This window comes from Aricia agestis, chromosome 1, assembly GCF_905147365.1.
Source record: "Aricia agestis chromosome 1, ilAriAges1.1, whole genome shotgun sequence".
Lineage (NCBI taxonomy): Eukaryota > Metazoa > Arthropoda > Insecta > Lepidoptera > Lycaenidae > Aricia > Aricia agestis.
Window position 1 is genome coordinate 6,054,806 of NC_056406.1, and position 25,626 is coordinate 6,080,431.

Genomic DNA, 25,626 nt, shown 5'->3' on the forward strand with positions numbered 1-25,626 from the left:
GCATCTCCTTACATGGCGCAGCTGTCAATTCAGAACAGTATGTCCCCAACCCGCGGCCCGCCGGGACTTTATCAGTGGCCCGCTTGGTGTTAAACCATTTTGATTTTTTATTAATTAAAAAAAGCGATGCCTTCCTTTTCCTAATACTTAAAACTTGACCGTAGCATGTACAAACTTTAAAAACAATCACAGATTACTCACAATCTTTGCTTCCTTAATCTTATTGATTTCCGTTTTTCTCGCTATCACCGTGTAGCAATAAGTAGATGTAATTTGATCGCGTATGACCGGATGTGCTATCTGCTAGTAAAGTACGTGTCGCTGAAAGCGGATATCTGCTGCGCACAGGTTTTCTAATTACTCACACAATGCAGGGAAAACGTCAGCAATATCTATCTAATACTAATATATTCAGACTAGATCTGGAAGCCAAAATAAAAATTTGTTTTTGAAAACCGTAAAATGTTCCTAAGCCACGGAACAGTCAAAGAGGCTTTTCGCCGAAATAATGTATTTAGGAGCTTTTGCCCACGACTCTCACGAGTGGTAAATCATTATAATTAATCCAAACGATCTTACAATTAAATGGAATCCTTTTATCTTTAATGTTGTAATGAAAATAGAAAGACAAGTCTCGTTAAAATTATAGACATTGCAAACATAGTAATGTTTCTAAAGTATGCACAGTATTGCTCGATCAATGCCAAGCCTCTTAGCATCGGCGCCGGCTATATTAGAGAAAATAAAATTCGCTGGAAAAACGACGGGCGACAGTCATTATGAGACTAGCCATTACTCCCTTTTACCCGGCACTATAAGGTACACACAGACGCGGCTACTGCACTGTGAACTCTATCTCGTAGTCGGAGAGTGTAGAATCGATCGCGCCACGTAGTTTACGTGACTCCCGACACACCTATATCTAGCCGAGTGGATGTCAGTATTGATTTTCCTCCAGCCAACCAGAGGCCGACGAAATATTACCTCATACTACCGCGAATAACTGATTGCGTCGAAATAGAATGTGTTATGTAAAATTTGGTTTTATCACTTGTAAACGTGCGCTTACAGATATTCAAAAACACAAATAAAAATGTTAATATTAAATACAGCAATTCCTTCTTGAACACTAGATCTACTTTTCTAGATCTACGTATTATATCGCTTAACCATATCTTAGATAGTATCTAATATATCACGATTATTTAATGCACATTTGACTCCTCTAATTCTACATTTAATATTGGTTACGTGACCACAGATTACCATATAGAAGACAATAGATGTCTGGTGAACGGTGATTCATTTGAAGAGGAAGGTGGCTCACACAAATGACACTAAAATGTTAAAATGCAACCTTACATTAAATATTATAAACTCTACATTATCGTTATTGGTTTTTGCGTAATTGAATGTGGTAAATTTAGCTTACGTCACTGTTGTAATCTTTTATCTATTTGTGAGATTCACAATAACTTAGACATCTCATCGTTCTTTCGACACATTCGTACTAGTCTCTGACTCACCTATTGTCGAGTTTTACTCGGAATAGTCAAACGAAAGCACGCCCTTTGTGTTATTTAAATACATCGATCGTAACGCGTGCCTTTGTTGTTGCAGAAATCGAAACAGAAGTCATCATCGAAGCCAAAGTAGAATCCAAAGATCAGGACGAAGAGATGAAGAAGGATAACGAAATGAGGCCCGTCCGAACCAATAGCATCGACAGCGACAATCGCTCGGACAGGAGCGACGATGACGAATGCAGGAAGAACCGCAAGAGGGCGGCGTCCGCATCCCCCACGCCCATGCCTCTGGATAAGAGAACCGCTCTCCTAGAATGTACCAAATGTGTCCAAAGATTCGACTCTAGAAACGCCTTCGAGTTGCACAAGCTCACCTACCACAGAGAAGATGCTCGGACTATATTCAATGATCTCTCGTATCCGACCTTCCCCAACAAGAAGTATCCCGACATATCGCGAGGCGCATACGATCGCAACTCTCATCTCGCTGAAGATTATTTACGCTGCGCGAATTGTTCTGAAGAATTTAAATCTTTACATGTTCTAGAAAGTCACCGAAAGACGTGCATTAAATTTAATAGTTCCGAGCACGAGAGAAGAGAGGACTTCTTCTCTAAGCTAGATCTCCGAAACAGATCATTCGGAATTCCGGGAACTTTGACTCCGCCTATGGAGAAATTTCCCCCGAAATATGATGAGCCTCATCTTACTAATGGCTTGAGGCAAATCGATGATTTGGCAGACATATCGTCAATTTTAAATGTTACTGCCGCTAGCAGCCTTCTCGAAAGATTAACAGGGCGAGGATCCTTGCACAGCTCCGTTCTTACCCCGCCGGATACTGTAGTGAAGGAGCGCGACCAGGAAGAAACTCAGGACAATTTTGCGGCGGAATTTAGACGAATGAAACTGCGTGGAGAGTTTCCGTGTCGCCTTTGTCCAGCTAAGTTTCCCAATCTCAGGGCTTTGAAAGGCCATAACAGAGTTCATTTAAGCGGTACTGGCCCGGGACCATACCAATGTAACATGTGCCCACAATCCTCATTAGACAAAGCTGCTCTCGTTCGTCATATGAGAACTCACAATGGTGACAGGCCGTATGAATGCGCCGTATGCAATTACGCTTTCACTACCAAAGCTAATTGTGAACGCCATTTACGCAACCGGCATGCTAAGGTAACAAGGGAAGACGTGAAAAGGTCTATAATATATCACCCATCTGAAGATCCTAACAATGACGAAATGAACTCCAAAGTAGCTAGAGATGAATTCAAAAGATCATTGCCATTCCATACTCCAGATTCAGAACGATCCATGGAACATACTGGAAGGAGTACTCCATTGGGGCACTATACACAACCATTTGTCCCTGAGAGACAGCACCCTATTTTGTCCTTGACTAAACCCAAAGGTTTGCCCGAGACGCCTACACTGCCACCCAAAGAAAACGAAACCCTAATGCCTAAGATTAACGTTGTGAATTTGGGCAAGTTAACTCAAATACCGGAGTACCGGACGCCTGAAATACCATATAAAGATAATGAACCGGCACCCGTAGAGTCATATAATGATGATGCTCCTGTCGATTTAAGTACAAATGACAATAGCTGTGATGTGCTTGACCTAAGCAAGAAAAAACGAGATGTTGATGATGAACAACCTAAAGCTTTACCCCGAGCTCCATTTGAAAGCTCGCCTTCAACTGCAGCAACAGTGGCCGCATCGGCTATTGAGAAAACGAGATTTCTTCTTGCTCAACAAAGGTTATTTGAAAACTCGATGCCCAAACTTGATACCGCTTATTACGCATCCCAGTTATCTCAACTGTATGCAAGCGCCGTACCAGGTTTACCTAGCTTGCCTCTGCCTCCTTCTTTTCCTCTCAACCCGTACTTTCTACAGCCGTCGTTTTTTCCTCACCCCTCTGATACACAAGAACTTGCAGAAATGAAGCAGCACATACAGAAAGTTATATTTCGGGGCCTCAGTATGTCCGGTGGTGGATTAGTAACAAATGAAACCTTACCACAACCAAAACAAGAACAGGAGGATGAAGACCAGAAACCTATACACATAGATACATCATCTACCCCACCTCCAGCTTCGGAATCGCCTCGCCCGCTAAGTAATAGCATGGTTACACAAAATGATTCCGTAAAAATGGTGATTAAGAATGGCATTCTTATGCCTAAACAAAAGCAAAGGCGCTACCGTACAGAACGACCCTTCTCCTGCTCTCAGTGCTCGGCAAGATTCACATTACGTTCAAATATGGAGAGGCACGTTAAACAACAACATCCGCAGCATTGGAGCATCAGAAGACCAACACCACGAGCGCCTCCTCCATATCCACAAGACACCATCACAGATCGCGTTAAATACGCTTTACTGGCTGGACAACTGGAACGACCTTTGCAAAATGATCGCTCCCCACCCAGGAGAGATTCCGATGAAGTCGCTGATAACGAGGAAGATGAAGACGATACTTTGATTATTGATGAAGAACCAGAAGACGGAAAACCCGAGGACCACTCAGCGGCCCGACAGGCCGCCGCCGAAATTCTATTGGCTACGAGTCGCCTCGAGATGAACAAAGATTTTGATCTTAAAATTACTGGAAATCTGATCAACAAACCGGTCCCTATTCCTAACGAAAAAGCTGATGGTATCCCAGACTCATTGAATAAAGAAGACGTAATTCCCGTGGTGCCCACCCGCAGCGATGAGGAAGAAGATGAAGAAGGTCTTGTAGCATCGACGAGTGAGGGAAATAACTCCGGAAGCGACGAAAACAAGTAAGTTTTAACATTAAAATTGGAAGTCGTTACACTGTTACTGTAATGAATATATTTTTTTATACTTTTTATTAACCACAGCGTATTGTTTAATTTGAATCTTACAAATACAATTTTATTTCAGATCTGAATCGGACACGGGAAATCAGCCACCAAAGAAAAAGTCAGCATACAGCCTCGCGCCGAATCGTGTGTCTTGTCCCTATTGTCACCGCAAATTCCCATGGTCCTCGTCTTTACGACGACATGTTCTTACTCACACCGGCCAAAAACCTTTCAAATGCCCCCACTGTCCCCTACTTTTCACCACTAAATCCAATTGCGACCGCCATCTACTGCGAAAGCACGGCGGATCTGCAAAAGCTATACTAGCAGACCCTGTCAGCATGTCCCCTCCGCAAGGCAACGATAACCGATCGGTGCCGGAGCGACCGTTCAAGTGCGCTTCGTGCCCGACGAGCACATTCTCATCGATGGAAACCTTAAAAAAACACATGTCCTCTCGCCACGGTACAGGCGAATCTCAGCCGGGCTCGCCCAACCCCGAAACGGAGGAGGCCGACGGCAGCTTAGTCTTCAAATGTCACCTTTGCGAGGCATCGTTCGGAGACAGGACTGGCGCTCTCGAGCATCTAGCCACCTCCCACGCTACGGAATACGGGCAACTCGTCAGCAAAGGCGCCCTCGATGCGGCCAGTGATCGCAGCGAAAGTGCAGATGACGATGAAAGAGGGAAATTCCCGGATCACGCCAATAGAAAGGTAAATAAATAAACCTATTTTTTAATATAATAATATTATGTGAGCTTCAGTCAACATAACCTCAAAATAACTTGAAATTCTCGAATCATCTTCACTTATTGTTTGCAGTAATATTTAATCATACTATAATTTCAGGTTGTGTGCGCATTTTGCATCCGTCGTTTCTGGTCAGCGGAGGACTTGCGTCGCCACATGCGGACCCACAGCGGCGAGAGGCCGTTCGCCTGTGACCTCTGCCGGCGGCGCTTCACCCTCAAACACAGCATGCTGCGCCATCGCAAGAAGCACCGCGAAGAAGCCACAGACGACGAGGAGGCCTCGTCACCTATCATCGCACACGAGGATGGCGTAGTGAATGGGTAAGTTATCCCCTAAACATCTAAAACTTTAAACTACCTGTTTTGTTTTTCTGTGCACATGTTATTCATAAAAGAAAACCTGGCTTATAATATTGTGTTGAATATGCATAGAGTATCGTAATAAAAAATATTAAAAAATATCAGACCTGATATTTTCTTAGCGTCATTGGTAACTATAAATAATGTTTTGGCTCAGGTTCTGCTATCAGACCGAGGACGGGTCGGGGTCGGAGCTGCCGAGCAACGTCAACAACAACAACTCGCCGCCCGCCGCGCCCTACGACAAGAAGCTCAAACTGGACATGACCTCGCGCAAATACTCAACCGAGAACGAGAACGACACGGAAACCGGCGGCGACCTCATCGGGAAACTCCTCGGCATCCCCGACAAGACCATCATCAACAAGCTGCTGTCGTCCGCGGACGAGGCCGCCAAGTTCCTGGGAGTGAACAAATGAGAGTACGCTCTGGTCCTCGTGACTCCGGCCCGACTCATACTAGCGCCCGCGCCGCGAGGACTCAGCGCGCCCCGAGCGACGCACGTCGCCAACGGCGCGACGCCATCTACCGACGAATAGATGTAACTTTAGATGCAATAATTGTAAATACTGCTTTTAGGTGCTTATGAGATGCCTTAGCGAAGCGTAACCGTCCTTATCTGCCTTATCGTAGGTGTTGTATATTATAATGGGTTTGAAGCAACGAAATATTATTGTAGTGCCAGTTTATTCGAGTACACTGTTTTTGGATTTATCGTTATAATATTAAAGTGATAGTCGTAACTTGTAAAGTACCTTACGAATATTTATAGTATAGAGAAGCTATGAACCACGTTTGCATTTCCCGTCTAGTCGCATGTTCTTTCACTTTTAACTTTTACATCGTTTCCATTTCGAAGTTATTATAACAGCAGCCAAAAATAATCGTTTGCAAATCCAAATTTTTCTAGTCAAATCTTTTTACTTTTAAAATCGATGGTAGTGTAGTAGTACTTATCGGATAGTTAATTGCAGTCTAGTTTACCGAATATAGAATAGTTAAACCTCATAACATAATATGCTACCAATGAGTAATTTTTAAGCGTTAGTTCTGTAACTGTATTCTAAAATATAAGTATTTTAAACATATTATTGTATTCTACTCTTACTTATCTCTCTTTCGCTACTTAAAACTTTTAAAATAATAATATTCTTCTCGTAAGTTGTATTTCAAAAATTTAATATTTGGAATAGGATATGTAATATTATTAATAAATTCTAGATATCATAATTGTATAAAGTAACTTTTGTTTGCTCAAATTTATGGCATTTCTTTATTGTATAATTGTTTCTAAATATGATTAAGATCTCTTTTATTGAAATATATTTTTATAAAGTACGTTTAAACCAAAGGCTTTTGGTGGATTTTAGTTTACCGACGACGGATAGTTTTGATATATTTTTTTTAATATTTTTAGTTACGACACGCGTTCAAAGATTTTTATTTGAAATTTTTATATGTTAGATGTTTTATTGAGTTGTAAACTCTTTAGGCTACACCTAGGTTAGGAATTCAGTCTCCACAATGGATCGACGAATCATACGCTAGAATATACCTAAGGTTGAATTTGCTTTGTACATTATAAAGTGCTGAAGTATATACCAAATATAATAGGTTAAATTTAATTATACTAGGAGGTATAAGGAAACTTGTGTAATTAAATAATATAATAGTTTACTTAGTACGTCAATACTTCTCGTATTAAGCAATAATTTTCGAACTAGCCTAAGTATGAATTATAATATTATTAGCTTGTGTGGTACAACACACAAATAAGGTAAATTAAGTCTTTTTTTATTTAATTCCTGCTTCATGTCAATTATAATTAAAAGAATGGAAGTCTTGTAATATTTAATTCCATTTCGGTAGGTTTTTAAATATTTTGCTGTATAGTTATTACGAGTGAAATCTACTTGTTTTTGTAGATAATTCTACTTATAAAGTAATATTTTGTCTTAATTTTAGAATATAAGTAATATCTAGGATAAGACTTTTGGCAACACCGCTTGGCCTTTCAAATTGTAGTTGTGTGTTAATGTATAAGATACAATTTAATAATTATTAAATATTGTGACAATGTCTAATTCATAATTATACTTATTATAATAAGCATATTTACTATTATACACCTTTGCCTATTTTCTTTAAATGCAATAGGAGTGTCGTTTGTAAACTTTTTGTGAAAATATGATGTTGGATTAATAAAGAAATAATGCTTTTTATTCGTGTATTTCTTTGCTACTAATTCATTTTGTCATAAACTTTTTAATTAACTGGGATTTTAATGCCTAAGGTTGGGTTGCACCAACTAACTTTAACTATAACTTTAACTACAATGCAAAATGTCAAATCTTTGGTTAAAGTTAAAAATGGACGCCATCAAGATGTCATAATATTTAACGTGGCGAAAAAGGGAACTAACGCTTTCATCATACAAAAACGCATTTTTTTACAGTTCTCCTTTACCAGCAGCGCCCCCACCCACGTTCATTTATAACCTTGTTGGAACAGCTGTCATCTGTCTCCGGTCAAAGTTAAGGTTAATGTTAAAAAAAAAGGTAAAGTTAAAGCTAAATTTAGCCTTAATTATAACTTTAACTTTGACCACGTCTCTGGTGCAACCCAACCTTAGATTCAAAAACAAAGTAAATTATAATTTTACAGTATGTTTAATTAATATTTAAAATCATACTCCAATTTCTTGTATTTTCATCTCCAGAATACAGATCAGTATTTATATTTTAATATTTATATTAACTTTTGTCAACATATGCAGCCAGCGCCATCTGTTATCGAATAGAAAATGTTTCATGCGACTGCACTGTTTTTTTAATTTCCTCGTTTTCTCACAGTCTCGAGTGCCTGTACTTAAATCTATGGCCTTTACCTTGTTGCGATGTATTTTATATGAGCAGTCTTCACCATTGAAATCATCGATTGAAATCGAAAATGTTTTCACGTAGGATGATATTATTTACTTTAAAATAATCGGCCAAGTGCGAGTTTGACTCGCGCACTTATGGTACCGTATCAGGTATCACTATAGAGCAAAAACAGGCTGAAAATTGTGGTTTTTGTATGGGATGTTTTAATTACTTATTTAATTTATTTTATTAAGCTTATGTAAATTATCAAATTACAAATAAAACTGAGTATTTCGTGAATTGGTATTGTGCCTATCTATTGCTGTCTATTATTGATATCGAGCAAAAAAATGCAAAAAAATTTACGTTTGTTGTATGGGATTAAAATATCATTATAATAATATATTTAACTTATTTTGTTTTTAGTATATTTTGTTGTTATAGCCGCAACAGATATACACAATTTGTGAAAATTTCAGAAGTTTAGCTAAAGCGGTTCTTGAGTTACAGCCTGGAGACACACAGACAGACAGACAGACAGACATCTTCGATGTCTGTCCGTCTGTCGTCATCTTAGTAATAAGGTCCCGTTTTTACCCTTTGGGTACAGAACCATAAAAAAACTTACACATTTTGGACTGTTATTCTCGGAAGGTATTTACATTAGAGTCTGGCCAACGATATTGAACGGGGGCGCTGCTGAGTGCCCTAGAACTGTCAAAAATTGTGTTTTTGTATGATGGCAGCGTTCGTTCCTTTTTTCGCCACTTTTATTTAAACTTTGAAGCCTTGAGAGTCCCTCGCAATTTTCATGCAAACGTAATACCAAGATCATTTCCCATACAAGAATATTTACCATATTTGAGTTATTACTTATTATTCAGCTTGAGATAGTAATTACCTAGGTTCCTGTACAAATATTTACTGCAAAATATTTACTTACCAAGAGGGTACTCACTAACGTGATTTTTTGGCCTTTTCTGCTTTATAATCTATATCAATAATGACAACAGAGGGGGTGCGAGTTTATTCGATCCATTGACTTTTATAAGTGGATGCGGCTTAATGGTCTCTACCAAATCAAAATAGTGTGGCCGGTCCGCCATTTTATGTTCCGGTTCTCCGAGGTACATAAACTGTCAAAGTGTCGTATTATAGGGATGTCGAAATTGAAAGAAAATATCGATATATCGATACATCGATATTTACACGCTTTTGACGTTTATACACCGATATAAGGCTCTCTCCAGTATATAATACCTCAATGGTCTGTCATGAAAGTGAAGAAATTAAAAAGTGGCAACATCGTAGTGTCATCCCCTGGGCCCTGGTCATCCCCATGAAGGTATAATACTATTGGAGGGAGCCTTATATTTTGACAGTTGATAATGTTACTCTTTCTTACTAACGATGCAGTAAGTTTAGTGAAAGAGAAAGCTCATATCGGTGTATAAACGTCAAAAGCCTGTAATGTTATGTCCGACCGAGTAGAACATAACAAAGGAGTCGGTCTGCTTATTTCATGTTTTAAAAGTGCTAATAAAAGTGCTTAGTGAACGTTAAATGCAATATCTTGTTGGGTTTTGTGGTTCTGCTAAATAATAAACCATAAAAACGGCCAAGGAATGCCTCAAACACGTGGATTTAACATAACATACGTAAGTTTTCAACAACGTTTTTTGGGCTTATCAATCGGTATTTTTTGTAAGTTAAAAAGAAAATTTATAAGTTTAATAATCGCTTAATCATGCTGTTTATGCCATTAGTGATAAAAATGTCACATCAAGTAATAATTTGGATACAAATATGGCATAGATTTTTACGTGTGCTTTAGGGAATGTACCTTGCTTGAAGTATAAATTTATATCGATAAAAATATTGTCATGGACTAAATGTTTTTTTTTTCAGGATTTGAAAATGCTTCAAAATAGACGACGAACAGAAATATTTAGACGCAAGTTTCATGTAAGTTTTTAATCCTTACTCCCTTATGAAGGCATCACAATATTGGGATTATCATTTCAAACGTAAGTTTGAAACAATGATTTTATTGAAATAAAAAAGTTCTAACTGAGAGTAAAATGATCAACAGCTCTTAAGGTGGCTTTCGGATCTTTGCCGCGAGCGACCGCGACCGACGAAAATTCAAACGAAATGCCACTTTATGACATAGGCGATAGGTTTCATTTTACTCTACCAACTGGCTTTTACGCCGCCACCGGCGGCAGCGTGGGTCACCACCAAAATGTCAGTAGAAAATGACCCTTATATTCTATGGCATAAAGTAGCATTTTATTTGAATTTTCACTGGTCGCGGTCGCTCGCGGCAAAGATCCGAAAGCCACCTTTACACCTCCCCCCTGTAAGTACTCAAATCGTTACTTGGATTAACTGTTTGAAATTTTATCCTGGCATTACCCTTTTTTAATGTCACTAAACCAACTATTTTATTTAGGTTTCTGGAATGCTTCTAAAGAAAAGTTCAGTATGATGGTGATGACGGAGAGACCTATAATGAAGATAATATTATTTTTAAGTTTAGATTATAACCGAGTAATCTGGTGGTGAGATGGAGTGAGAAGGGATGGTTTAAGTGAGGACAATCCCCTTTATATTTTTATAATATGGATTTAAGTATTCAATACTCGTATGTACTCGCAGTCAATAATTGTGGATCAACCCACATTTTTTAAGCTATGGATGCCATTTTAAATGATCTAAAGAACATGACTGCATTCATATCACAATACGTAATTTTTGTAGCATTATACACAAATCAGTTATTAAACACAGTCCAATAATTATAAAGCAGACAACCTTTCCCGTAATCCATATTTAAAAATTGCTAATTTCATATTTTTTCATACCTTGACATGTCCAAATTTTGTTATATGCAAAAAATGGAATAAATACTTTTTGAATATTGATACTAATAAACAAATTATTTTTAGGTTAAAGAAATGCTCCTAGAGAAGAGGTCAATGTGATGATGATGACAATTGGGAACCTATATGGAAGTTAATATTATATTTACTTCAAAAGCTGCGACTAAGAACATATTCAATAAAACCTTATGTTTGAATATTTTTCATTTTCATTTAATTTCTAATTTTTAATATGTTTGTACTGTGTAATATTATACAATGTGGTTTTTTTTTAATGAAATAAGGGGGCAAACGAGCAAACGGGTCACCTGATGGAAAGCAACTTCCGTCACCCATGGACACTCGCAGCATCAGAAGAGCTGCAAGTGCGTTGCCGGCCTTTTAAGAGGGAATAAGGTAATAGGGGAGGGTAGGGATGGGAATGGAAGGTAATAGGGGAGGGTAGGGATGGGAATGGAAGGGAATAGGGGAGGGTAGGGAAGGGAATAGGGTAGGGCTACGTGGGAGAGCCATGCTTCGGCACTTCGGAATAGGGTAGGCCCAATCCCCTACCCTATTCCCTTCCCTACCCTCCCCTATTTCCTTCCCTTCCCATCCCTACCCTCCCCTATTACCCTATTCCCTCTTAAATGGCCGGCAACGCACCTACAGCTCTTTGATGCTGCGAGTGTCCATGGGCGACGGAAGTTGCTTTCCATCAGGTGACCCGTTTGCTCGTTTGCCTCCTTATTTCATAAATAAAATAAAAAAAGGGGGATTGGGCCTCCGGTAAACTCACTCACTCGGCGAAACACAGCGCAAGCGCTGTTTCACGCCGGTTTTCTGTGAGAACGTGGTATTTCTCCGGTCGAGCCGGCCCATTCGTGCCGAAGTATGGCTCTCCCACGTTTAAACGTGTCCTAACACCGGTGTCCGATCCTTACATCTTATGATGTATTGCATATTTTATTGACTGAAAGATCGGACACATTATATTATTATGTGTCCCGTCACGGGTATCCAATGCTTTAACGTCTTTATTTCTTCGATAATACATAATAATTGTTATTTTACAAAATTGTTGTCTAATAGTAATTAAGTATAATAAAGTATTTTTGTTCTTCTGTTGTTTTCTTATAAAAACTGTTGATTTTATTGATATTACACTCCGGACAAGCCTTCGTGGCTTTTGGAGTATACATATGTTACCGACTTCCGGTAATGGTAGGCGGAACTAAGGAGAACTATGGACGTCAATGATTACATTTTAATTATGAATTAATAAGTATGATTAATTTAAACTGATAATTTAATAAGTTATATCTATCTAAGCTTATATATTTTTTTGTAGTCTGATTCATTTATGTTATTCTAATAATTATTCTTAGAGGATGTTAAATAGTCAATTGATCACTTTTCTAGTATTTAAGAGCTTGCTGTCATGAATTATCGGCATTATTATAACGACTGTTAATAAGAGGTTACTCTGTTCAAATAAATATTGAAATAGTAAAGTACTGTTGTTTGATACATCTTAATATATATATTTCTTGTGTGCGTGTGTATGTGACTGAACTCCTCCTAAACGACTGGACCAATTTTGATGAAATTTTTTGTGTGTGTTCGTGGAGATTCGAGAATGGTTTAGATTTACAGTTTGGTCTACTGGAAAATGTTTTTTCAATTAATTTCTTATTTATAAGGAGTTGTTGATTTTGGAATGTTTTACATTAGATCCGGCGGACGGCGCTATCATCGCATTCAATATTATTCTATTTCAATTTTAGTTTGTCCTGACAGATGGTGCTACGATTAATTTGAAAAAAATTTTGTTATTCAATTCATGTGCTGATTAAAATATTAAATAAATAACACATAGGCTACAATTTTAACCGACTTTCAAAATGGGGGAGGTGTTATGTTCGTTTTCTTATATTCAACGATTACTCCGCCGTTTGTTAACCGATTTTCAAAATTTTTCTTTTGGTATATAGGGTATCATCCCAATTTGGTATTATATTCAGAAAAGTGGTGATCTGATGAAGGATCCATAAGTAATCGAGGGAACTCCTCAAAACTTATAGGGAAACATATGGTGACTTCGGTTTCGTGAGAAGTATTCTAAGCATATGCTACCAACAAGTAAGATTTTGCACCGAGATATACCTGGTATACCGTGGTTCGGAAGGTGCTGAGAGAATTCCTGATTCTTTATAGATACAAGTTTGGGAGTTTCGGCGTTGTTTTAAGAACAGAAAGCATATGCTACTATGCAAATAACATTCTTCATCATCATCATCATCATCATCATCGCTACCATATTATACCATTTCATAGTCTTTTAGATCGAGACTCGAGTTTGTCAAGCGATAATTAAAAAAAATCTATATCTACCTAATATTATAAACCTGAAGAGTATGGTTTGCTTGAACGCGTCAATCTCAGAAACTACAGGTCCGATTTAAAAACTTATCTCAGTGTTAGATAGATCATTTATCGAGTAAGACTCATCATTTATCGAGAAGGTTATATTATATTATTACTCTAAGACTAATACGACAGAAGAAACTCAGGAAAATGTGGGAAAAACGGGGGAAATATTTTTTATGGGAAAATGTAGCTACGGATTCTGTAAAATTTCTAATTTACGCGGGCGAAGCCGCGCGGGACATCTAGTATTATGTATATTTTTAACAATTTGTGTAATTATATACTTATATTATATTTTATTTATATAAAAGTATTTTTCATATACTTTTGAACATGCGGGTCGAATTGATAACCTCCTTTTTTGATGTCCTAAAAATCTATAACGTAATAAAAATCTATAACATAAAATTATAGTCGACTAGCTATTGGTCGATAGCTGTAGTCTAATTTTATATTTTTATCGATATACAAACAGATATACGCCCATCCCTACACGCACACTATGGCAATTGCACACAAGCATAAAATGGCCACGCGCTGGCGAGCTAAGAATCCATCTACGGTACCTATATCCATAATCTATGGTCATCCCTTTCAAATCAATCTTCTTCTTCTTCTTTTTTTTTTGCTTATAATGGCACTTCGGCTATAACCATGGCCAGTGTCGAGTATTTAAATATTATGGCGGGAAAACAGTATTCTTTAATACAATTTTTCCTATATTATCGTCAGGTCAGTCAGGTCTAAAGTCTAAGTATAAAATCAATACAGTCAAGAAGTCAAGTCGGTCGATTCAGTAAAGTGGTAGACGCTTTACTGAAACTTTCGATGGAGTTTTGGAGGGAACACAATTAAAGAGCACGTTTCTGGTTATGACATCACTTTCCCACACGATGTGCACGATAACGAATATCTAATGGTTAATATCCTACCAATATTACACATTAAAAACCCAGATAACACAATTTTAGAAAAATAATATAAAAACACAACATCACCATTTCACATTCCCGGCAAAACTCTTCTTCTTCTTTTGGCGTAAAAAGGCCCATTCACGGCAGGACTGCACGGCAGTCCTGCAATGAATGGGCCTTACTGATTGGTTCACACTCGGTGTTGTCGGCCGGAAACACCGAGTGTGAACCAATCAGTGAGGCCCATTCATTGCAGGACTGCCGTGCAGTCCTGCCGTGAATGGGCCTCTTTAGCCTCCCCATTTAGGAGTTGCCAGCCTCAGAGTTGAGGCGAAAAATGTGAACAGTTATAACTTATAACGTAAACTGATTGCCATGCAGTGGGCACGGGTGATGACTTCATGCAAACATGCAAATACAAGATATAATAATGAAACAGAAAAAACCAGAACAAGCAAATATACAGCAAAATATTGTTTCTTAAAAGGCCCATTCACGGCAGGACTGCACGGCAGTCTTGCAGTGAATGGGCTCTTTTGGTCTTTAAATATACAGAGTACATAAGCATAAATACAATATAAATATATTAAATATAAAAGGAAGAGAATTCATATTACAACTATGAACTAGAGCCTAATGTGACTTTCAAATCAATCTAAGAAATAAGGGATGACACTACGATGTTGCTAATTTTTAATTTCTTCACTTTCTTGACAGACTGTACCTACTTGAATTTTTCTTAAAGCCCTTAATTTTATGTTAATGTAATAAATAAAAATCCCATACAAAAACACAATTTTTGGCCTTATTTTGCTCTATAATGGTACGGAACCCTAAGTGCGCGAGTCCGACGGACAGACATCGCAGTCTCAGTAATAGGGTCTCATTTTTACCCTTTGGGTATGGAACCCTAAAAAGGGATGACATTACGATGTTGCCACTTTTTAATTTCTTCACTTTTTTGACAGACTATAATTACTATCGCTGAATAAATACTCAATTATGGTAAATATTCTTGTTATTGGGAAATGATCTTGGTATTACGTTTGTATACATGTTATATACATACATATGTTAGCATCATAATATAATATTCTGAAAATAACAGTCCAAAATGTGTAAGCTTTCTTAGGGTTCCGTACCCAAAGGGTAAAAATGAGATTAGCCGAAGTGCCATAATAAGAAGAAAAAAAAATAAGAAGAAGAACAATATATAGTAAAATTAAGTTTCTGGCAACACCAAAATAGGCCAATGAAGATTGAAGGAATTTGAAGAAATAGAAAGATCAAAGAAGTCGCTAATTTTATTTGAGACGCCGTCTTTATTTTCTCACGTCCAATTGCCCAACATTGTGTGAAGGTCAATAAATATTACTTTTACCTCAAATTAATTATCTAAAGTGAGTAGTTACCTGGTTATATTGTGTAAATTCTTATAAAGTTGTGTTTATGTCTAAGCTTGTTTTCTATGCAACGCATTCCATATAGTGACGTAGGAAGAAAACTAATAACTTACTGCACTTTAGAACCATTTAATTGTTCTGTTATAATTTAGAAAAGCTATGTTTTGATGGTCAAATGAGGTTAAACTCGTTGTAAAGTGTTGTAATACATTGCACGTATAATTATATCGTAAACGTTTTCAGGATAAAAAAAATCAACATGGGGGACCAACAGTTCTTTCTAAAATGGAACGACTTTCAAACAAATATGGTCACCTCGTTCAGGCATCTGAGAGACGAAAAGAGCTTCACAGATGTGAGTACATAAACAATTTGAACAACAAATTATATAAATAATATTTGTTTGACGTGCATCTATGCAAAACCTGCATTTGTGATAGTAATCATGAATTCAATTTCAAGGCTAAAAGGCATATATAATTTAGCACTGTTAACAACTTAGATAATATACAAATCTGTGCAGATCAGTTTACATAATATTAGATAAGTATAAGTAGGTAGTGAGATTTAATATTTGAATTTTTCCAGGTTACACTTGCTTGTGAGGGACAGACTTGTAAAGCACATAAAATGGTATTATCAGCATGTAGTCCATATTTCAAAAGTTTATTAGAGGTAAGATTCATCTATCTATCCAACAGAAACCATACTGTGTATAATAAGCAGTATGTCTAGACGTAATATTTATATTTTGCTAAAATGCAATGATATAAATAATTTTTGTTCCATAAACAAAAGGTATTAAATATAGCCATGACTAAATATCTAAATAAATAAAAGGTATTAAATACAGCCCTGACTAAATATCTAAATAGACTTGCTGGTAAAGTTAATACAACCACACTATAATCAAATTGAGTCTACAGATGTATCTGTAGTCACTTAACATTTGAGGAATGTATCTTCTACAGTACAAAAACCAACCTACAGTGTGAAGTGTGTGATTTGACATTGAGTTCTATAGTTTGATCATAATAGTAAAATATGAATTACCACAGACATAGACCAAGATAGATACCGCATGTTGCTCCATTTGTATGCCACTTTTTTCTACCTACTGTAGCATACCGATGATAGGAAACTTGCAAATTTCTACAGCTCAATACGGCACAATTTGGCATTTGGTCATTTTTTAAATTCCGAGTGACGTCCAATTCTGATAGCAGACTAAATAACAGACTTTCGAAAGTCGAGCATTGCTCGTCGTTTGGGAATGCAATATGGCACGTGAAGTACATGTAACACATGCGGTATCTATCAATATATATAATAATAAATCATCCAATCCCTCTGACTTAAATCATCCAATCCCTCTGACTTAAATTTAGAAGACCTAAACTCCCATTTCTCCAGCTCCGCACACGTTTTTATCCTAACATAAAAGCTCAGTCAATTCATGCTCTTTCAACCTTACCTGTTCCCGATCATGCTCCATTTACTTTCAAAGAACTATCCGTAACCAAGATCAAGAAGGCTGTCATGGCAATTTCTTCCAGGGCTGTAGGCACTGACTGCATAGGCCGAAACATGATAGTCCCACTCCTAGACATTTTAGCTCCAATTCTTGTCCACATCCTTAACTTTTCCTTAACCACCGCAGCTTTTCCTTCGTCCTGGAAAGATGCTAATTTAATTCCTCTTCCCAAAAAATTCAGTCCTAAATGTTTCTCAGATTACAGTCCAATCTCCATCCTTCCTTTTCTTTCAAAAATATTAGAACGCTCAGTACAATATCAACTTCAATTGATATTTCTTAATTTACATAACTTATTAGAAACGGAAGCCAGATTGTAATAATCTGGCTTCCGTTTCCGGCATAGCACATCTACAGCCCTGGTGAAGATTTCTGATGACATCCGGCTTGGTATGGACCAGCAATATCTAACCATACTCACTCTTCTCGACTTTAGTAATGCTTTCAACTCTGTAGATCATGACATTTTATTACTCCTTCTTAGCTCACTTAACCTATCCCCTAACGTTGTTGCCTGGTTTCGTAGTTTCCTTAGAGGACGCCGGCAGTGTCTAAAATCTGATAACTTATTTTCCTCCTGGCGTGACATTTTTGCTGGTGTGCCTCAAGGCAGCGTGTTGTGTCCTCTCTTATTCTCTATTTTCATCAATTCTGTTTCTCGCCACTTCTCTTCTTCATATCACTTGTATGCTGACGACCTTCAGATTTATAGACATGTCTTGCTACCATTACTTGCTCATGGAATTGCTTTAACTAATGCCGATCTAGATAAAATTTTGAAATGGAGCCAGGCTTATGGCTTAGACCTTAACCCTAAGAAAACTCAGTGCATAATTATTGGTAGTAGACAACAAATATCTAAAGTAGACTGGAACAACCTACCTGACATCACTTGGATCCATAATCCCTTATAGCTCTTCCGTACGCAATTTGGGTGTCTACTTTGATCGCAATTTTACTTGGAATGTCTAAGTTGAGGAACTACGCAAAAAGATGTCTGCTGCCACTGCTTCCCTCAGACGCTTAAGTAATTTTCTACCACTTAAGACTAAAATAACTCTATCCCAATCCTTGCTCTTTCCCATTCTTGATTATGCCGATGTTTGCTACTGCGACCTTAACGATAACCTTCTCTCTTCCCTTCAACGTCTTCAAAATTTATGCATTCGATTCATATTTGGCCTCCATAAATTTGATCCTATCTCAGAATATAGGTCTAAGCTAAATTGGCTGCCTATTAAATTACGCCGAAATTCTCACATACTTCACATGCTCTATAATATTATTCTCTTTAATCCTACAACTCCTAACTATCTTAAAGAAAAATTATCTTTCCTTGGCCATAACCATCCTACTCTTCGCTCAGCTAACAAACTCACTCTTGCTTTTCCTTCTCATAAAAGCTCTTTCTATGACTCTTCTTTCACCATTTCCGCTATTCGCCTTTGGAATTCACTACCCGAAACCATCCAAAAATCTAAATCAATCAATATTTTCAAGAAACAAAGAAACAAAAGAATATTACTTAAGCCTTGCCCCTTCAATGTAATCCTTTTATTTTTGTCTCCCTTTCAGTGGTTTTTACTTCTATTTCTATTCTTCTATTAATTCGTGTATTTATATTATCTGTGTACTTATATTATGTTGTGTAGTTTATTTTATTTTATATATTATGTATATTATTTTATTATATTATGTATTTCTTTCATACAATAGTATGAAAGAAATTAATATAATTTTGTGTTTTAGTATTGATTATAAATTCATAATACTTTAAGGTTATTTTTAGTTTTAAGTGTTACATACTGTTCCTATCGTATGTCAGATTTTCATCTGAGCTGTTGGTTGTCTGGAAGAAACCCCTAGCAGCGGTAAGACCGCCAATTTGCGCAAGTCCTTTATTTTTATAATACATATTTGTATTGAGCTATGTTTTAATGTGCAAATAAAGAATTTTTATTATTATAATTATTATTATTATCTATCTTGATCTATGTCTGTGTAAATTACAGTATATCATTAACTAGAAAGTGGAAATTAACCTTAAACTTAACCGCAAAGGTCGGAATAGTCCGACAAATATTTTCGTGTCCATTAGGGTGAGGCCAAAAGAGCGTAATTTTGTGAGTCATGAGTCGCAGAATTTCGGTCGCGTTTTCATACAAATCGTGACTAACAAAATTGACGCTTGTGTAAATGAAGTAGGAATTTACTGTGAAACTGAATACAGCAGAATTTCTGCCAGCCGAAATTCTGCGACTCACAAGTCACAACTAACGGATTACGCTCGTTTGGCTTCACCATTAAAGTAGTACTTGGTCGTAAATATCCGATGTTGGTGAAATGGGCACGAAAATATTTGTCGGATTATTTCGACCTTGGCGGTTAAAGGGTCAAGCAGATAAAAACTGTCAAGGTGTATTGTAATTTTCTCATAGCATAATATCACACAGTGTACGGAGGAGACGAAAAATCGGAAATTTTCAATTTTCTTCAATTTTGAATAGGCATTAGTATAATGAATGCGAGAGTAGAACACCCGCGTGTCATATAGTATGAGGCTTATGTCAAAACTTTGAATTAATTACATTTAAGTAAGTAATTTTATAATGACTCTGAGTGCGGCAGTAAGACTTATGGAGTGTGATATGAACACAATATTATAAATAATCCAGGTTTATATAAAGTAATTTCAATAATTATATCAAAAATAAAAAAAAGTACTTAGCCGGATAGTCGGCGCTTTTTGCCGACTATTCGCCGACTATAAAAGTGGCCGGATAGTCGGCTTTACCGACTAGTCGGCACATCTCTAATGCTTGTTTTTTTTTTTGATCTGAATTTATGTTTTAAAACAAATTCATGTTTCCAGGAGAATCCTTCAAAACATCCAATAATAATTCTAAAAGATGTCTCGTACCTGCACTTACAAGCAATACTTGAGTTCATGTACGCTGGAGAGGTGAACGTCTCTCAAGAGCAGCTACCAGCTTTTCTAAAAACAGCAGCAAGGCTTAAGGTATTTAGAAACATTTTAAATACATAACTATTTTATTCATCTGTAGGTCCAGTACGTTAATTCTGCAATTTTAATACACCAAAGTAAAGGTTTAGTTACATTTTACAAAAGAAGTATAAAATATGATTTTTAGAAAGTTCAAACTATGCCAATGCGTTTTGATTGGTAAAAACTCTGAAAGTCATTCCTTTTTTGTTTTTTTGGGTAGAATACTATTTTGCTATTAAACAGATCTGAATTGGATCAAAGCTACATTAATGTTGGATTCAGTACAATATTTGGTGTCCAGTAGCCCTAGCACGGCCACCAGTAGAAATGCGAAAGTATAGACAAACTGTAGACATAAACTAAAGGTGCCGTTCCAATCTTTACCGCGGCTAGTCGCGACCGACAAAAATTCAATTAAAATGCTACTTTATGACAGACTATAGTATATTATGTCATAGAGTAGGATATTATTTGAATTTTTAGGACTATAGTCTGTCATAAAGTGGCATTTTAATTGAATTTTTGGAAACGAAAAAAGATCGGAACGCTAAAAAAACGCTTGAGTTTATCTCCACAGTTTGTCCACGAAAACAGAACCACTACAGAAACCACGGCCCGTAGAAACCACGGCCGCCTACTGATGTGACAAAGACGATTTAAAAACCATATAGCTCTCTAAATCATAAGAGTAATAGCTGCTGCTTGAAAATTTGGTGGTTCCTTAAATTTAATGGTGGTTTTCAGGTTAAAGGTCTAGCTGAGCCCCCACCGCAGATGCCTAGTATCAAACGTGAAGGCTAGCCGAGCACACAAGTACCCTAAAGACTTTAGTGATTGAAATAACACCAATGTAACATACCGGTAACTTGCAATCCCCTTTTTTGCCGTCTTGTTATGACTTTTTTACCTCTGGTATAAAATTTGACTGACAGTCGTCTAACGGTAATGGTTTGATAGGTTAATGTAGCGTAAGATGCATTTTTATAATGCATTCCAATTTCTTTTTGTAGTAATGTTTTACAAGATTTTTTAGTTGTACATCAATAGTGAATCTCTAAAGCTGTTCCTTTGTTATATTCAGTTTTGTTTTATCATCAATAATATTGTGTGGTTTATGCAGTATAACTTTTTAATTTACATTTTAATTTGCTTATTTTTCAAATGAGATTGAAAAAAAAAACATCTTTTTTATGAAAATCGTTACAAACCATAAATGAAATTAATGAAATATAATCAATTATGATGTATTATATTATTTGGACTTATGTTACGGAAGTTATGTTAGCAGTTATCTTTATAAATCAGCTTTTGTTACAGCCTCTGTATAAATGACCACTTTGATAAAATCTACACATAGTACTATTTGGCTTCTAGATCGTTCTCACATTGGCCTCAAGATTAATTACTTTATCAAGGTGATTCATTTAATGAGACACGTTTTGTTTAATACATTGATTTGCAAGCACGGACACACCTTAGTAACTCACCCTCTGTAAGTTACCTAACAACCAAAGTATTTAGATTGTATTCACACTAAGGTCTGCGGTGCTCACATATCACGCCTTCATAGATCTATTTCCACCGATGGATGCCTTATTACTTTTCAATCGATAGTCGGACTCACACGGCGGGTCAGCCGCGGTGATGGCATGTAGATATCGAGGTGAAGCAATAACAAAATGCCTCCTTATTGTAAGGGTCAGCTCACACCGAATGACCGAAGACGACGCGACGCTGCGTTTAAAAGTAGCAATTCGAGTTATACATAATATTATCTACCATAATAAATAAAGTCCAATTTTGAACCGCTTTTTTTAAACGCATCGTCGTGTCAAGCCTCGTGTCGGTGTGAACAGACGCTAATAAACGTGTTGCTGGTTATAGATAACAAATTTTAATAAATATAGATTATGGAAATAACCACAGAGTATTAATTATTTTCATAGTCAAAAAATCAACTTTCTATAATTTTAGGCATATAAACTGATTTTTTTTAATATTCCTTTTAAATGTAATCAATAATTATGACTTAATTTTCATGTAATAACATTTTAGCGTTGGCACACTAAAAGCAATACATGAAAAGAAATATTTATGGTGAGGGTGGTTTAAATGAAAAATTAACGAAGGGAGCCCTAGAACAATTTTTTTTTATTACTATTACAAGCAAATTTTTTGTGAGTAGCTTCATTTTGATAAAACAAACAACTTTTTTATCTGCGAAAAATCTTGAAAATGGTAGCTAACAGAGATAGAAAGGATTTCATACTTTGATGGTCCTAAAATATGGATTGTTCTATTTGTAGGACAATGTTACTCTTAAATTATATAACTATTAACCTACCAATATACAAAAAATCTGCTGGTTCTGTAATCAACAAAACTTGTTGACTACGGTACACTAAAACGGAACCCTAACCAGCTGATCTTTTGTATATTGGTAGGTTAATAGTTATATAATTTAAGAGTAACATTGTCCTACAAATAGAACAATCCATATTTTAGGACCATCAAATCATAGCATGAAATCCTTTCTATCTCTGTCAAGATTTTTTGCACATAAAAAAGTTGTTTGTTTTAAATATGAAGCTACTCACAAAAACATTAGTTTGTTAGTAATCAAAAAAAATGTTCTAGGGCTCCCTTCGTTAATTTTAAATTAAAGTTAATGTAGTATTTTTTGATAATGTAATATTTTAATTGAGAATAATATGATGAAGTGATCATTATGTAAATCGATTTAAAGCTACACTGAACTAGAAAAATTACTGAAATATTCTCTAAAACTATGCTTTAAGCCCTATAAGGGAAAAAGGTTGACATTTTTATAGGGCCCATGAACAAAAATGACCCTTTGTTCATTAATTTTGCCACTTAATAAAATATACATTACCTATTTAAATTTATCACTAACACGCATAATTATTATACCTAACTTTAATATTTTACAATCTTTAGTTCATTTATTTTTAGGCATTTTCTTATCTTTACCTAATTATATTTTTTTAAGTTTAAGTTTTTTTCCATAAATATTCAGTACAAAATCAATTCTTACAGAACCGTTTTATGTGGTATACTTCAATTTCTTTATGTATACATTTATAAAATGAAATTATTGTTTTTAAAGAAATCAAACAACAAAAATGTATGACATAACATACCTTACTTATGTATTGTTTTTCAAACTACATATTATTATATTGTGTGTATCTACAGCACAATGCCGTATGATATTAATAGCAAAAGTTGTTTGAATATAGAAAGTGTAAAAATGTAAATCTGACGTAGACAGTAATATTGCGAGCTGTTTAGTAATCACATGAACCTAGTTTGTAATGATTGAAAATATGAAAGATTTGTAATTTTAGATAATACAAAGTAAAAAATTATGCTATTCTTTATTTTATTAATCAGCCTTACACTGTTCCGTCATCCGTGTACACATAGTTCAAGTGTACTGATAGCATTGAGCTATTCGTTCATACTGATATTATGAATGCGAAGTGTATCCGTCTGTCTCATGAGCGTATAATATAAGTAATAAAATGGGCGATGAAAGACTCACTGGACTGGTAGATCTGGCGGCGCAGCTTGATTCCGAAAAAAAAATTAAATAGCAATGAAACGTAAAAGAGTAAATTTATTACTTTAGAGTTTGTTTTTTTAGGATTCCGGGAAAAACGGATCTTACTAAGACTTCGTTAACAAATTAATCTCTTAAAAAGATGCTTGTGTAAAGTGTATACGTAAACAAATTTTCACACACAGACGTAATCAATTTCGGTTTCGTTTGACAGCTCGAGATCGTTGTTCTATTCCGCTAGGTACCTATATTACCTTTATGGGTTTTTACCCCCATTTTTACGCAACGGAGTTGTGAGCGTTACCAATAATAATTGACGATTACAATAAAGCATGGGTGTAGCCAGGGAAAGTTTCAGACATAAACCAATATGTATATAAGTCTATGGTTTCAGAAATAACGATATACTGCAGGTAATGTGTACTTTCATTTTATCACCAAAAAGATATTTGACTGAAAACTTGACTACGCCCATGCACTAAGGGGCACACATTCGGGAAACAAGCATAAAAAAAACTTTTAGCACCAGAGTAAAATTTATTAAGTAATACAATAATAATTGTAAATTAAACATTAATAAATAAAATAAATCTTTGGAATGATACACATAAACGCAAAGCGAAATTATATTTCATGATGATCATTGATCACTGACTTTAAAAATAAGCATTATTTTCGTAAAAAATGCACATTACTGTGTTTACGATGCAATAGTAAAAAAAAACAATATTTTTCATATAATTAATAATAAAAATATATTAGAAAAATATAAAAATATATTTACAATACCTGAAGTATTTGGTATAAAACTAGACGTACAGGAACAAATAAGATATTATTAAATTATATAACATCTGGTGACTTAGAACTTGGCTGTATCCTTTGGTATTACTTAATGCTTTGGTATGATTACTGATTAGTGATTACACACTACAATATATGGTTTACATAAATATAATAATATTAATAAAATTATAATAACATGAGACTTTTTGAGATTATGTGGAGCTTGAATTTTTAACAAAATATCTACAAAATATAATCGACTGCTCTTATGTAATATTTTTTGAGAAAAGTAAAATTGTTTTTTTTTTATAAAATCTGAAATATTTTTCTAACATGAACTAAATATAATATAAAACTGTCCAAAAGGAATGATTGCGATTTTTTTCTAAACTTAATAAAACAATTTATTAAGCACAACTATGTTGTATAACAAGTCTACAAAAACAATAAGTAGCGACGTGTATAAAGCTATGACTTTAAAAATAAATAAAATATGGCAACTCGATTAAATATTCGAAATACACAATTATTTATAATCTTACAATATATAATAATTAATAACATTAAGTATATTGAACGAAACAAAAATGCATTCGATTGATGACTTAAGATTTGGCTAAACATACCATTTGTGTCTTTAGTAGGTAGTTTTATTTTAAGGCTGCCTGACGCAAGCAGTGCGACAGCAGCGCTGCGGCCGCACTGCTTGCGACGTAATCTGAAGGCGCTCTAAGTAATCGTAAGGTCTCTGACTGCCGCAC

At 35.8% G+C, this 25,626-nt stretch overlaps 2 protein-coding genes and 1 long non-coding RNA gene across 6 annotated transcripts in view; 2 read left to right on the forward strand and 1 right to left on the reverse strand.

Moving 5' to 3' along the window:
- Positions 1-9,738, forward strand: part of LOC121734361 (ras-responsive element-binding protein 1-like) — a 26,270-nt gene extending 16,532 nt beyond the window's left edge. For 2 of the 3 annotated variants that reach the window (XM_042124900.1, XM_042124914.1), the window contains 4 exons: positions 1,621-4,321; positions 4,446-5,082; positions 5,218-5,441; positions 5,638-6,616. In XM_042124900.1, the coding sequence (XP_041980834.1) occupies positions 1,621-4,321; positions 4,446-5,082; positions 5,218-5,441; positions 5,638-5,899 (3,824 nt within the window). In that variant the 3' untranslated portion in view covers positions 5,900-6,616. Of the gene's footprint in view, positions 1-1,620; positions 4,322-4,445; positions 5,083-5,217; positions 5,442-5,637; positions 6,617-9,726 lie in introns of those variants that run through there. The other variant, XR_006036708.1, reaches the window with a different exon arrangement.
- LOC121734585 lies at positions 1,461-22,140 on the reverse strand. The gene is made up of 3 exons (XR_006036759.1): positions 21,903-22,140; positions 21,678-21,679; positions 1,461-1,475 (listed from the first exon to the last, which is right to left on the reverse strand). It is a non-coding gene; the product is annotated as an uncharacterized LOC121734585 (long non-coding RNA).
- On the forward strand, positions 15,798-21,630 carry LOC121734505 (longitudinals lacking protein-like). 2 transcript variants are annotated; one of them, XM_042125132.1, is made up of 5 exons: positions 15,798-15,952; positions 16,199-16,310; positions 16,544-16,630; positions 20,362-20,508; positions 21,241-21,630. In XM_042125132.1, exons 2-5 carry the CDS (start codon positions 16,215-16,217, stop codon positions 21,295-21,297), a joined length of 387 nt encoding a protein of 128 aa, XP_041981066.1. In that variant the 5' UTR covers positions 15,798-15,952; positions 16,199-16,214; the 3' UTR covers positions 21,298-21,630. The 2 variants fall into 2 exon arrangements, with proteins under 2 accessions (XP_041981066.1, XP_041981074.1); XM_042125140.1 differs by having other exon boundaries at positions 15,798-15,912.
- Positions 22,141-25,626: the final 3,486 nt, after the last annotated feature.

What these genes read in the sequence shown, in the direction of transcription:
- LOC121734505 (XM_042125132.1), top strand. Translation starts at nt 16,215, where the DNA reads ATGGGGGACCAACAGTTCTTTCTAAAATGGAACGACTTTCAAACAAAT. An exon ending in ACGAAAAGAGCTTCACAGAT is followed by an intron (nt 16,311 to 16,543) that starts GTGAGTACATAA and finishes GAATTTTTCCAG; the next exon opens with GTTACACTTGCTTGTGAGGG. An exon ending in AAACAGCAGCAAGGCTTAAG is followed by an intron (nt 20,509 to 21,240) that starts GTATTTAGAAAC and finishes GGTGGTTTTCAG; the next exon opens with GTTAAAGGTCTAGCTGAGCC.